The sequence below is a fragment of the Camelus dromedarius genome, chromosome 20 (genome assembly GCF_036321535.1).
Source record: "Camelus dromedarius isolate mCamDro1 chromosome 20, mCamDro1.pat, whole genome shotgun sequence".
Classification (NCBI taxonomy): domain Eukaryota; kingdom Metazoa; phylum Chordata; class Mammalia; order Artiodactyla; family Camelidae; genus Camelus; species Camelus dromedarius.
In genome coordinates, this window is record NC_087455.1 from 16,283,624 (window position 1) to 16,298,380 (window position 14,757).

Below are 14,757 nucleotides of genomic sequence, written 5' to 3' on the forward strand. Positions count from 1 at the left end.
GGTTCAAGCTTTTTTTTTTCCCCCTAAGAGGAAAGCTTTCTCTTAGGGGTCAGAATCTACACACTGGGGTCTGAGTTCTTTAATAAGTAATGACCTCTTTTCTTCTGTATTTAAAGGACTCTCTTGAATGCCCACTTATTTTATCTATACATGTTCCTTTAAGTCCTTATCTAAAGAGTTTTCCTCCATGTCACAAATCTACTTTCTTTAAATGCTCATTACTACTCACTTTTTATGCTGAAATAATACGTTTTTGAGTTGCAGTTTACAAATAATGATCAGAGTGCCTCTTAATTAAATCATTGGTTAATTTGATGTGCCTTTTCAGGGTCAAATAAATTAATTTTATAAAAATTCAATCCTCTTGACTTCCCATTCAGCAGTGTCATTTCAAAATTTACTGTATACTGTTTCCTTCCAATACAGATTAAAATCCTTTACAGTTGGAAAACAAAACATTAAAATAAATATGGCATTTACATTACAGTTTTGATAACTGTAAGCCTTGACCCATGCTTAGGTGATCAAATAAACCACAAAAGTGTTAGGAAAACTAACCTGATTAAATTAAGGAGAAGGAGCTACCTTATTAATAAGTAAGCAAGCAAATTGTGGACAACTTGACTCTCTTTCAAATCAAACATTTGATGTAAACTTTAATATGTCTTTAACACAGTTTATTTTTCTTTCCTAGAGAGACACCTGCTCTATGGACGGCCTGCAGTGCTTTATCGGACTAGATATGCTATCTTATATCACACTGACTTTGAAAGCGGTTATAGCGAAATATTCCTAATGCCACTCTGGACATCATACACTGTTTCCAAACAGGTTATTGAGAAAATTAGGTTTCATATTCTTCATGTCATTACACTCCTTGCCTTAATATAATGATTGCTTTCTTAACAGAATTTTGGCTTAGATAAGATTTTAATTTTTCCTAATGAAAGATATCCTATGTTGGATCATTTCTAAACTATCTTGAATTAGACTTTCTGCAGTGTTCCAACAACTTCATGGTAATATGTGAAATAACATACCAATTCTTTTCATTTCTTTCACTCTGCTTCTCATTGCCCAACAGTTGCAGAAACCACCAAGATTTGGCTGTTTGTTTTAATAGACTTCATTTTTTGGAGCCGTTTTAGGTTCACAGAAAGATTGAGTGGAAAGGGCAGAGAGTTCCTGTATACCCACGCCCCCTCCCCACGCACAGCCTCCCTCGCTATCAACATTCTGTTTTTTTAAATAAATGTTTTATGTTGGGGTTTTAGTTTTGGTAAAGATGAGATAGGTGAGTTTATATCAGGAATTAGAAAAATTTGTTTGGCAGTTGAGATACGTTTTTAATTTCTGAGTACAAATGACTACTTCTATTGCCCCAAACACAGCTTCTTGTTAATTTGTACTGTGTGCACTTACTTTTACTCAGGCAGGTACAATACACATCCAGTCTTTTTTTTTAATAGAAGATATATCTGTGTTATTCCTCAGAGTTATTTTTTAAGCTGTCTTCTATGGAATCCTATCGATTATATCAACAGTGAGATTTATGCCTTGTGTATTATTGTTTTACCTAAGACTGATAAGAGAGTTCTGCTACTAAAAACAATTAAGACTTTGAAAATTACTAGCTCAGTGCATATAAAACTGAGGCCCTTTTTTTTTTTTTTTAAGGAGAATATGAAACTATCAGCTATAGGAAAAGCTAATGGGGTTTTAATTTCGTCTGTTTGAAACTGAGCAATCTGGCTTCAGTATTTCCCTGTTGGTTTGGTGTTGTCTCTGCGATGGCATTACTGAATACCTCTGACTCACCATACAGGCTGAGGTCTCTGGCGTCCCCGAACACCTGACCAGTTGTGTCCGGCCTGATGTCCGTGTTTCTCCGAGTTTCAGTCAGAGCTGTTTGGCCTACAAAAATGATAAACAGATGTCCTATGGATTTCTCTTTCCTCCTTGTAAGTTACAGAATACCAGGCTCTGACCATTCTGGAGGGATGTTATTTTGTGGAGTCTGGCGTGTGCAACTTGGTATTTAGGATTTCAGTGGTTTTCAGGGTTTTCTTCAAGAGGGGTGCTCAAGAGATTGAAGAGATGAACTTCTATGGGATCCTTGCAAAAGCAGCCAGAAAAGAGACCAGCTTTTGCAAATCCTATTCCAGGGCAATTCTAAAGTGCAAAGGAATATTCTGTGTGTTCCCTGACATCATTAAATGAGAATCTGAAAGTGAAATAGTAAATTATTAAGATATTAATCTTTTAAATAACACTAAAAGGTGGTCACTTAAGACTACATTAATAATTCCTCATTACCGTGATGATGTTTTTTGAAGTCTAAATTATGTGACTGAAATCAAGAAATTCTTCTACATAATAGTTAGTAGACCCAAGACTAAGTAAGAAGAAAAAGAATTGTAAAAAAATTTTTAGAGAGACCTATTGAGTGAAGAAAAGAGGCTGAGTGGGAAGCAAAGTAGAAAATGGTATATAAAGAAGGAAATAAATAGGAATAAAATAGTAAATCCATTCACTTCATATTATTTGGACCATTTTAGAAGATTACCTTTTTATTGATGTAGGTTTTATATGTAATAGACACTGTTTGTTTTCCTGATGTTTAGATCTGAGCTCTTCACCAGAAACTAAATATGATGCATTCCTTGTAACCAATATGGTTCCAATGTATCCTGCTTTCAAACGTAAGTCCAATATTTACCTATTAAGCTATTATTTGTGGAAAGAAGTTTTTCTAAATTTACCACTTACCTTTTCTACCTCTATATTAATTTTAATAATAATACCTTTCATGTATTTAGCCTTTACAATTTTCAAAAACCTTTAATTGTAAATTCACTACTGTTAATCCAAAATTGAAATCACAAGAAGTAACCCAGGTCATGAATAGGAGAAACGGCTAAATCACGTTTGTGCTTTCCTTCTAATCTGGTATTCTTCCTGTTTCAGTTCTCACTGTATTGGTGGTTAAAAAGAGTCCTCTCGGTATTTTAAAGGCTGCCTGACATTCAACAGCATCTGTATTAATTTACTGAATATTACGGGAAGGCCACTAGCACGTCCTTCCTTTAGGGTGATGGTGATGATGTAGTCTGAATGTTGACCCTGAAACCCAGCAAGAACTTAAAGGGTCTTCTGAATCATCAGAGTATTTTATTCAGTTGGTTTTAGGGCTGTGCAAATTATATACACTCATCATTTCTCTGTATGTGATATAATTATTTGTGGGTGATAGTTGTGGAATGAATGGTATCGGCACAGAGAGCCCTGGCCCCCAAACTGAGTTCTAGTCCCCGGAGTGTTACCACTGGCTGTGTGATCACAGAAATGCCATTTAGCCTCATTTGTAAAATTATAAGATTTGGTTGCATAACTTTTATGGCTTATATGGATTTATAACAATTGTGTAATGACCAAAATAATCCATTTTCTATTTCTGATAACAAAGAATTCATTCATTTGCCCATCCATCCATCCATCGAACAACCCTGTATTCAGAGATAGAGAAAGCATCATGGAGTAGCTTTGATCCCCGGCTTTAGCTCATTTACAGTGAGCAGACTTATATATGCTTATGGGAACGGTAGGAAAAGGAAACACTTCTACCTAATTCCACTCAGTAAAGGGGCATTGGGCCCTGTTACACAACTCTCAGGGCTGAAGTCAAGTCTCAGAATAGGAACACGTGATGGTGGAGTGTCACCTACTGGGGCAGGCCTCCCCAGTTTGACATTGATGAGATGGCCAACATGGTTTAGAGGAAAAAAATGTTTATTTGATGTCCTCAGTTAGTAAACAAAGGCTTATTCAAAGGTAGAATCCATTGCGTATGAGTGAAACATTAAAGTATGCTTTTAAAAGGCGGTTTCCTGGTTTGTTCTCAGGCCCGGTTGAGACATGGTTCATAAACCTATGTAGATCCAGTCGTCATAATACTACAGGGAACGCAGCCTCACTGAATTCCCGCAAATCAGGGTTTCCTGGATTTCTTATTCTTTACTGATGCTTTTTTGACCAAGTAGCAATAAAGGAAACACATGGTACCACCCTGAGGCTGGTGTGGCCAAAGGCCTTTCACAGAGGGCTCGCTGTTCTTGCCCAGGGCCATGGCTTTTTCGCAGGCCACATTTCTGCGGGTTTGGCCTTTTGACTGTTCTCATTGTTATTTCTCTCCTTCTACGCCTCTCCAATTTTTATGCTGAAGTTAACATTTGAACTTCTCCCCCACTGTCCTCCTTTCTTTATTGAAAATAATTATCCATGGTATTTTGGCTCTGGTGGCCTGCTCTGTCTTTCTCATTTAGAACAGAGCACCATAAGGAAAATGCCAAAGTATTTTTTAATAACAAGAAATGATAACAGTCTGAACCTCAAAACCCCCATGCAGAGTAGAACGTGGTAAGTGAAAGCTAACATTTGAGAGCCAGCTTCTTTGGTTTGCCTTTCCTGTCCTCCTCTGTTCTTCCCTTCTTTTGCCTTTTTCTTTTCTTTTCTTTTCTTTTTTTGGTCATCTATTCACTATTTTTAAAAATTGAAGTGTAGTTGATTTACAGTGTTTCAGGTATATAGCAAAGTGATTCATTTATACATACATATATATTCTTTATGATTCATTTCCATTCTAGATTATTACCAGATATTGAATATAGGTCCCTGTGCTATGCAGTGGGTCCTTGTTGATTTTATAATCATTTTACAATGTTGTGTCAAATTCCAGTGTTCAGCACAATTTTTCAGTCATACATGGACATATACATACCCACTGTCACATTTTTTTCTCTATGAGCTACCATAACATTTTGTGATTTTATGTGTAGTAGAGTCTATTTGTTAATCTCAAGTCCCTAATTTATCCCTCTCCCACTTTTCTCCTTTGGTAACCATGTTTGTTTTCTATGTCTGTGAGTCTACTTCTGTTTTGTACATAAGTTCTTTTGTATTCTTTTTTTTAGGTTCCACATATAAGTGATATCACATGATATTTGTCTTTGACTTACTTCACTTAGTATGATAATCTCTAGGTTCATCCATGTTGCTGTAAATGGCATTCTTTTATTCTTTCTTTGTGGATGCTTTTTCCTTTTTCCATTCTGCCCCTCCCCTGCCCCTGTAATTAACCATAATGTAAACTGAAGCCAGCATGGACAAGGGCATCTTCTCTAGAGGATGACTGTAAAACTGAGAAACGAACAATGGAGGAGAAACCAAGTGTGCTCAGATCTGGGGAGTTTTCCAGGCAAAAGGAAGAGCATATGCAAAATCCTACTGTGAAACAAGTTTGGCAAGTTGGGGGACAGGAGGAAAACCATGCACCTGATGCAGAGAGGGAGAGGAAGTAACGTCATGGAGGTGGGCACGGGCCATGGTGGAAAGCGAGGATTTTATTCTGATTACAGTGAGAAATCATCCGGAAGTTAGAAATGGGTGTTGGGGAAGTGTGATACAATCTGATTTATGGTGTAAGAGGATCCATCTGGCTACTCTGTAGAGAAAGGGCTACAGGGAAATAAGACTTTCTCATAGGGTGCCCGGGAAGTAGACTTCTGTGGTAGTTCATTGCAGACAGGGAAGTGACTTAGACCAGCGTGGATGCAGTGAAAATGGTGGGAGTAGTCCGATTTGGAAGACTGGGATGTATTTTTGGGGTAGCACTGACAGGACTTGTTCACATACATCTGAAATAAAGAAGTCAGGGATGTCTCAGAAGATTGCTACCTGAACATCTAGATGTGTGCAAATGCCATTGACTATGATGGAGAAGCCAAGAACTGGAGCTGAATTGAGAAGGCAAATAAAGAATTCTGTTTGGATAATTTTTTGTTAGACATGATTATTAGGTATTCAAATGCATGCATGATTATTAGGTATTCAAAGGCATGAGTTGGATAACATGCTTGGAGCTGCAGGGAAAGGTCACGGCTAGAAACATAATCTTGGGAATTAGCTTGTCTATGACATGAAAGAAGAGAAAGTAGATTAAGGCCTTCTTTTTAGTGTCTCACAAACACCATACTTCCTCTGTTATACATAATATTCTCCCAGCCTGGAATGTTCTGTCTCCACTTCTTTGCCTAGGAAACACCCACCTGTCCTTCAGATCTCAGCCGAGTAACCACTTCATCTGTAAATGCTTCCCTGACTTATTGGGCTGGGTTCAACTCCTCTACCAGTGTCTCCAATATCTTCCTCTTTGCTGGTTCATAGATGACACACACAGCTAATGCTTCAGGAGGGATTGTTCTCAAGAATCACAACAGCTCTATTGTCTCTTAGCTTGTGACATTTGGCTTGTAGAAGGCATCCTGGAGAGAACTTGGCCTAAGCAAGGAGTTTGTTCATGAAGAACTGATTTTGTCTTTGCACAGGAGTCTGGAATTATTTCCAAAGGGTTCTGGTGAAGAAGTATGCTTCAGAAAGAAATGGAGTCAATGTGATAAGTGGACCAATTTTTGACTATGACTATGATGGCTTACATGACACCCAAGACAAAATCAAACAGTAAGCTTTTCATTCCTACTCAGTGTGTGTTTTTAAACTCTAAGACCTCACTAAAGATTATCTTTCAAATATTCAGATTAGAGAAGAGCTGGTACCTCTTTAATCTTTTGCTTTTTGAATCTCCTTGTGAATTCTTCAGTTCTTTTGGACCTTTGCTTAAACATAGCCCTGGTGGCTGGAATGGAATGGGTTTTGTGGTAAATAAATGCACTTTTCAATTCCATGAAAGGAAATGTATCAAAAGATTTTTTTTTCATTTATTCTTCAACAGCTCTTTAGTGGGAAGATGATAATTTTCTCTTATCTTCATTATTTTGGGGAACTTTTAGGATTCTTAGGTTTTCTGAGTCAGTATATCTCAATAGGAGATTGCATATAAACTTTGATCCAATCTCATTTCTATCCCTCTCTGTAGTGCTATTAGGGAAATAAAAGGATAAGGCATACTCTATTCATAAGGAACTCACAGTCTACTGGAGAAGATAAGAAAATACAAATGCAACAAATTCATAAGAGGTCATCATTTAATTTTGTACAAGCATGAAACAATCAGAGAACAACATAAAATATGAGAGGGTTTCATTGTGATAGATAATTAGACAACAAAATGCTATTTTTTCATACTAATGAAATAGAAGTTATCTTACTCCCTTTCCAGTCACCCATAAGGGAAATTTCATCTTACTTGTACATTTATTTTATTGCTGATTATTGTTACAGTTTTTAGCCCAAAGTACATTATCAGTTCAATCATTATTTCAATATTTTGAAATGATTAAAATTAAGATAATAGAAAGCTGGGTGAGGAATTGTGAATTTCTGTACTAAAGCTCTACTGGAAAAGATTTTTTTGTACCTCTAGGCGCATCACTAGCATTCAGTCCTTAGAAATCTCTTTAGTAAATGAATTCACTGTACCAAGCTCAGGATCTCATTGTGGCTCAAAAGGGCCATTATTCTCCTAGCTCCAGTGTCTCCTGCCTCGTCCATTTTATTCAAACTCTATGAAAGTTATTTTCCTGAAATATGGGTTCCCTGGTGGCACTCCTTAGCCCAGAAACCTTCCATGGAGCATCCCTGCGTACATAATTATGCCCAAACTCCACAATTTTGGCACTCAGAACATCCCCCTACTTTGGCTTTTATTGACCCTTCCAGGCTTACATGTCTACTCCATTTATCTATTCATCATGTCCAGCCTCTATGTTTTGGTTCAAGCTGTTTTTCTTTGTCTGGAATATCTTTTTCACTCTACCCAGTAGAGAGAAAGAAGGGACTCCAGGCACTGAAAACATTACATTCAAAGTTACACAAGTGGGCTAATGCTTGTGAGTGAAAAATGACCCAACTGAATCAGGAATTTAATTTTAGTGACTTCGGCAATATTCATTGACCACCACTTAAAAAAGAAAGCCACTACATCAGCTGTAATTTTATTTTGCCTTCCTGTTTCAGGTACGTGGAAGGCAGTTCCATTCCCGTTCCAACTCACTACTACAGCATCATTACCAGCTGCCTGGATTTCACGCAGCCCGCTGACAAGTGTGACGGCCCCCTCTCGGTCTCCTCATTCATCCTTCCTCACAGACCGGACAACGAGGAGAGCTGCAATGTGAGTTCAAGGACAGCATCCTTTAGGATTTGCTGACATAATCTGTGCTTGTGTCTTAATTTGTATTCCCACCCTTTGACTAGAACACGCTTAGTATAAAATATTTGGACTATGCAAATGGGTATACAAATTGGGTCTTTAGAAAGGACCCAAACAAAACTTTTCATAACCCTTGGGAACTCTGTGTTCTAGTGGCTTTTTATTTTTCAGTGTAAGGGTATGTGTGGTGTGCGTGCATTTAATGTAGTTCTATATCTGTGTTCGATTTTGACAAGTGACAAAAGTGCCCAGATGTTTTCAGTTGTGCAAAAGATGTATGTATTTTGTAAAAAGTGGAAAGTGGCACAGTTTTGGCAATTATTGAAATGAGGGAAGCGTTCCTGGGAGCTTATTATGTTATTCGCTCTACATTTGTGGATGTTTGAAAATTTCATTAATCAAAACTTTTTACAAAGATACACACACAAAGGAATGTGTACTTCACAAGTCAGATCCTCATTTGCTACTAGTTATGAGGGCAGATGTAAGAGGTCACCTCATTCTCAAGTAGCACAGGTGACTCTTGATTCACTGATTCCCACGTGAAAGCAGGACAGCACGAGGAAGAAGCCCCTGGAAGGCAGAAGGAGCCACGCCTCATGCTCCTGGCCTTGTGCTAACTCTGCACTGGGGACAGAGCTCATGATTACGATGTGATAGAAACTCTGTGCTCCGAGTCTGTGCTTTTGTTTATGTAATAGAAGGATAGGTGATAAAATCTACAAAGAAGACTTTTAGTCAACAAGCAGTACTCACATTCCCTAATTTTGTAAGGTACTCTGGGAGAAACTATAGGGTTTTAAACGGTTGCGACTCTAGGCAGCCTTGCGTAGGGGCAGAGCAAATGAAACAAGTACCGAAATTGCTTCGCTTAAAGGCAGAAAGCCTCGACGGGGTGGGGATGGCTCAGTGGTAGAGTGCATGCTTTGCATGCACAAGGTCCTGGGTTCAGTGCTCAGCCCCTCTATTAAAAAAAATTAAATAAAAAAAAAACCCATCCCTATAAACAAAGGCAAAGAGCCTTAAGAATATTTTCAACAAAGATTATCAGCTTCGTGGACAAGGCAGCTTTGGAGCTCTGGCTTCAATGATGGGTGAAGACTGAGGCTACGACCATCCAAAACAGAATAAGGGATGCTGGGGGAAAAAAACAGACATCTGAAATATTGCTTAAGAAGTTAATGAAGTTTGGTCAGAATACTGGAAATGAGGGTAATAGTGGAAGATGTGTTTACAGGTTGCACGGAATCAAATATAAAATAAAAGTGGTGGTAGCAGTGGTCAGAGCAGCCACAGTAGTAGTTGTTCCCATCTGTTGAGTTCATGTTATCATCCAAGTACAGAGCAGGTCCTCTCCCATATGATTGCCAATCATCTCATTACCCTATGAGGCAGGTGTATGTGATCTCCTCCCCTCCCCTTTTATTCATTGTTGAGAAAGCTGTAGCTCATAAAGCGAAAGTGTATATTATGGGTCCCTGGATGGTCAGCAGGAGAGCAGAATTTTAGATTCAAGGTCTCTGAATGCACAAGCCCGTCCTCTTTCAATCTGGTCAGGTTCCCTGCTGGAACCTCGGGACCTTAGGACTTTTCCTCGTTGCACAGGCATCAGATGGCCACAGAAGGTGTTTAAGCCTAAGAGCAACATTTTAGGCTCTGCTTTCAGGAGATAAATTTGAATCAGAGAGGGGCAAGCATGGTGCACAAAGGGTTTTGGCAAGATTCATGGGATTGAGGTCACAGAACTTGAACTGGGGTGTGGTCCTGGAAATTTCAAGAGGAAGATGAAAGGCAGCTATGTACATGGAAGGCAATCTTCTGTGCTGGAAGGATCAATAAGATCTTAGAAGTAATTGGATGGGAAGTGGAGAAGCAAGGGAACTTCAGGTGAGAGGGGAGCAGTAATCAGCTTATTGGCTTGACCTTCTCGATTTTGGTTGTTCACAACCCATGAGATTAACTGATGATGTACATGGTGTACATGTATGTATATATGTAACGGTGTACATTTGCTAATCTGTATAACATGATGTATGTTTCTGAACTCTAGTTTTACTAAAACCTTGTTGTGGGGAGGTAAAATTTTTGCAAAAAATAAACACGTATATTATGGAGTGAAATTAAAAATTACCATACATGTTTAAAACAAGGCAGAGACTATAAAGACATTTCAGACTTAAAGTAGGGATGCCTCAATTCCTGGGGAACATATGTTCAAGTTTCTCTGTCATTAGAGAAATTTGGTGATGGGGGAGTTTGAAAAATGCTGTTCTGAACTCAGCTCAAAAGCAGTTCTTTATTCCCCCCAAAGGTTAACATCTGACAAGTGAAATCCACTGCTGGCCTCAAAAGTCTTCCTCTCTGCACAGAGCTTAGAGGTGTTTCTTGTAGAGTTCATGGCCAGCACGCTTCTTAATGAAGAACCTCCTGCCTACGTAGAAACCTGCCCTTGCCCTGCAGTTCGCCTTAAAACTGCTGGGGCTTCAATTCACAAACTCGCTTGGGAGGAAGTCGGGGAGAAAAGGCAGGTGAAGAGTAAATACGCACAGCAAGAACAGCAAGCATGTTCATGGATCATTTGCATTAACATTTGAAGTTATTTATTTTTAAAGTTTTTCTTGTCCTCCCTTGGTGCACATGAACTTTTACTCAACTTTTATCAGTTCTGCATTTTGTACTAGAGTTTCCCTCAGCGAGAACTTTTGTGGATTGCCGGCTAGCAAGGGGCAGAAGTCATTTTCTTCGCGTGTAGCATACCCCAGTATTTCCCAATGACTAATTGGAGGCAGGATTTTGGCATTGAGAACCAGAGGAGAATGAAAGAGAACCAGTCTCTCAAATGAAACTGGCAAGTCACTTCCCAAGGAAAGAAATAGCAAAAGACAGATTTTCCCCTAAATTCTTATAATCCCAGCTGGCCATCATTTAAATTAGGAAAAACCTTTTCACCCCTTGTCCACACATTTCAAATGACTGCATTTACAAAGGAAACATTAGACTTACTGACCATTGAAAAATCAAATAAATGAATTGAATATGAAAATTCTCCCAAAATATAATTTCGTGCTTACTCTGCTTACTCTGCGGGGGTCCTGACCCATTTGGAGACCTCCTACTTCGTTAATTATATGGTCACACTGAGGACTGGTCAACACCGTTGTGGGTAGAGTTATATTTAGGCCTGTCCTTTCCTATGAATCGCAGCGATCTTGGTTAGCTTGGGCTAGGAGGGTGGGGTGTGGAGGGTTAAAATCCTCACTTCCCCAGCCTGCAAAGCAATTTCTTCCTGTTTCTTCATTTTTCCTGGGATGGCCAGGCATCAGTTTCCTGAACCAACACCCTCCTGGTCCATATTTAGCCCTGGCACAAGCTGCTGCAGCTCCCTGTCCAGGTCTGTGTGGGTTAGAGCTTTCCGAGAAAACCCATTGCAGGTTCTTGGGCTTCGGTGGGTAGTTCATTGAGACCACTAGCAGTCAGAGAGGTGGGTGCGGGCACCAGAACGTCCTCAGCCCTAGAACATACAGCTACCCTGCCTCTTGTAGGAAGACTTTTGGAAGCCATTGCAATTCTGGGGGGCATTTGGGAATGAAGTTATTTGCAAAGGCCCGCCTCCCATGTCTACCACGAAGGTAGACCTTTCCCCATAATTCTCAAGGCTCTCAGATCTCATTCTTTCTCTCAACTTCCCTCAAAAGTAAAAGAAGATGGTTTTTAAACATAAAATGCTTTGTCTGCATTACTTTTTCGTTTCAGCCTAGACGTGAAATAAATTGTTTGGGGTGGGACATCTAAACACCTTTCACCTTGAATTTGTGCCAATGAGGCAATTCTTGTCAAGTTGTTAAGACAGAAAGAGATTTCCTTGCTTTTCCCCATGATGTTGCTTCCTCACTTTACCTTTCCCTGCCCCCTTCTTTCTTCCTTGCCTCCCTCCTGCCTCCAAGGGAGCTGCTGAAGTAAGCATTAGTATTCTTGTGAACCAGTGAAGAAACCAAGGTCTGGAGGGGTCGGGTAGCTTGACCAGGGTCTCCCAGCTGGAAGGTGGAAGAGCTGCAATTCCAAGCCAGTCCCTTGGGCCCCAAAGTGCCAGGTGTATCAGCTGAGCTTCTCTGAGTCAAACTCATTCAAATATCACCTGGTTGCAATCCAGCAGATGATGTGGTTGATCTAGCATGTTCTTCTGAAAGGCTAGGAATTCACACACACATCATTTTGTGCACTGGGCACAAGTTCTCCACGTTCCTTGGGAGGCAGAGGCACATTCCTAATTCCTCATGCTCTGTGCTCCACATTGCAATTTGACAGCAGGGGAAAGAAACGAATTACTGAATTCTCCAGGGCCTTTGGTTTTCCTAATTTTGATTTATGTTCTGAGAACCTATTGAGTCAAATGCCCTTTCACACCACATGCCTCGTTTATTTGGAACACCTAATTGCTGTTGAAAATGTTTACAGCCAAGGGCCGGTATTTGTGGCCCGTTGCCGGCAGGAATGTGGGAGAGCAGTGGGGAGGCCAGGAAGGAATAACATGCATTGGCTTTGGGTGCAGGAGTGTGTAGAGGTCATTTGTGGACTTGGGGCAAGCTGACCATTTGGAGAGACTCCTTTGGAAAATTCTGACTCTGATTGTATTCCCTTTCCATTGCAGAGCTCAGAGGATGAGTCGAAGTGGGTAGAAGAACTTATAAAGATGCACACGGCTAGGGTGCGGGACATTGAACATCTCACCAGTCTGGATTTCTTCCGCAAGACCAGTCGCAACTATCCAGAAATTCTGACACTAAAGACATACCTGCATACATATGAGAGCGAGATTTAACTTTCTGATCCTCTGTGGTGCAGTCTTATCAACTGGTGTATATTTTTATATTGTTTTTGTATTTATTAATTTGAAACCAGGACATTAAAAAGAAGTTAGTCTTTTAATCCTGTACCAGATCTGACATATTACGCCTGAGTGACTCCACTGTTTCTCTCTAATTCTTGATTTAGGTAGCCTTGTGTTCTGAGTAGAGCTTGTAATAAATACCGCAGCTTGCATTTTTAGTGGGAGCTTCTAAATGGTGCTGCAAATCTGATATTTGCATTGAGGAAATATCAATTTTCCAATGCACAGTTGCCACATGTAGTCCTGTACTATATTGAAATACTGATTTTGTAAAGTTGCATTCACTGTTAATTATGACAGATATATTTAAGCCTTATAGACCAATCTTAAATATAATAAATCACCCATTCAGTTTTTTTCCTGGTTTATTTGGCCTTTATTTCACATAAATTAGAGTGCTTCTGGTGTATTTTGCACATGAAAAGTAAAAATTTCTTGTTTTGGGTCCTCTTACCAGGTGGATGTAGTTCTTGAAGACAAAGGGACATCCTCCATATTCAACTACGGTGGCCTGGATGAGATAGATGGGGTGCCTATATATGGGGAATCATAAGGGCAGAGGGAAAGGGGAAGCAGAACCCCTGAATACCCTCTCTCACCTATCTATTTAAAAAAATTATTTTGAAGTTTGGAGGAACAAGATCTTTTGATCAAGTTGGTTCCAAGTTTGTATTAGACTCAACTGAGACAGTACTAAGCATATATTCTGTATAATGTATCAACCTAAGAACCAGGGAGGAGATAAAGAGAAATGAGACAGTGGGATGAGCGATTGACATAAAAATGTAATTAACCAATCAAGGGAGAGAATAATAAATGCCAAGTGAAAAGTGTTACTAATAATGCAATATGGCGGAAGGGTCTGAGTGATGGATGGAGGGATTCTTGAGGGACCCAGTTATGGCTTATAAATAATAATGAAGCACAAAGTGAGAAAGTCAGATTTTCAGTCCTTCTGATTGTATCATGGAGAAAGGTGGGTCTTAGTCTCTAGCGGTTATTAATCTCCCTTAAAAAAAAAAAAGAAAAGAGAACAGCATGCCATTGTTGTTTTTCATTATGTTAATTTTTACAGTAGGCCCCTTTTCTGGTCAGTGAAATGGGTTTTTAATTTCTATAAATTTTCCTTTAGAAATAAATGTTAAATAACAAATCCGTAACAACGAAAGTAGGCCTGAAGGTATGGGAACTATCATGCAGGTGGTGTGAGAAAACCGATGCTTGGAAAGCACCGCTACGGGACTGCACTGGAAGACATGACTGTGGTGACACTGATGACAGCCGTTATTTGTCCAGTAGCCGCTGGGTTCCAGGCACGTCTCTGGCGCTTCATCAGCTTTGACGCTAAATATTGAAAAGTGAGGAGTTCAGGGAAGATTTTATGGAAAGGGGAAGAAAGGATGGGGCTGGAGAAGGCTGGAATGGGCTCTGCGGTTTGGGGTAGGTAGGGTGAAAGTGAAATGGAGGGTAATCATTAATCAAATCCATTCTACCTGCCTTCAGGAATCAAGGTCATGTACAGAAAGACTTGCATGTCCTGCAAGAGGCCTGTAGCCTAAACAATAAGGTGTTTGTCCAAGTTGTTTTCCAGGAACTTGCAGTCAGCTGTGTCGAGTTTGAGCTGAGCTGGTTAAGACTGGAGAGGACCGCCAACCCTCCAGCTGGGCATGCGCAGGTGTCCTCTGGGCGGCCTTCTGACATC

General features: G+C 39.8%; 1 protein-coding gene across 8 annotated transcripts in view; it reads left to right on the forward strand.

Annotated features, from left to right (window-relative positions):
* ENPP2 (ectonucleotide pyrophosphatase/phosphodiesterase 2) overlaps positions 1–13,411 on the forward strand; it is a 101,121-nt gene extending 87,710 nt beyond the window's left edge. For all 8 annotated transcript variants that reach the window (XM_064476875.1, XM_064476873.1, XM_064476876.1 and 5 more), the window contains 6 exons: positions 695–831; positions 1,826–1,961; positions 2,625–2,702; positions 6,384–6,516; positions 7,972–8,128; positions 12,816–13,411. In XM_064476875.1, coding sequence (XP_064332945.1) covers positions 695–831; positions 1,826–1,961; positions 2,625–2,702; positions 6,384–6,516; positions 7,972–8,128; positions 12,816–12,986 — 812 coding nt within the window. In that variant the 3' untranslated portion in view covers positions 12,987–13,411. The remainder of the gene's footprint in view (positions 1–694; positions 832–1,825; positions 1,962–2,624; positions 2,703–6,383; positions 6,517–7,971; positions 8,129–12,815) is intronic.
* Positions 13,412–14,757: the final 1,346 nt, after the last annotated feature.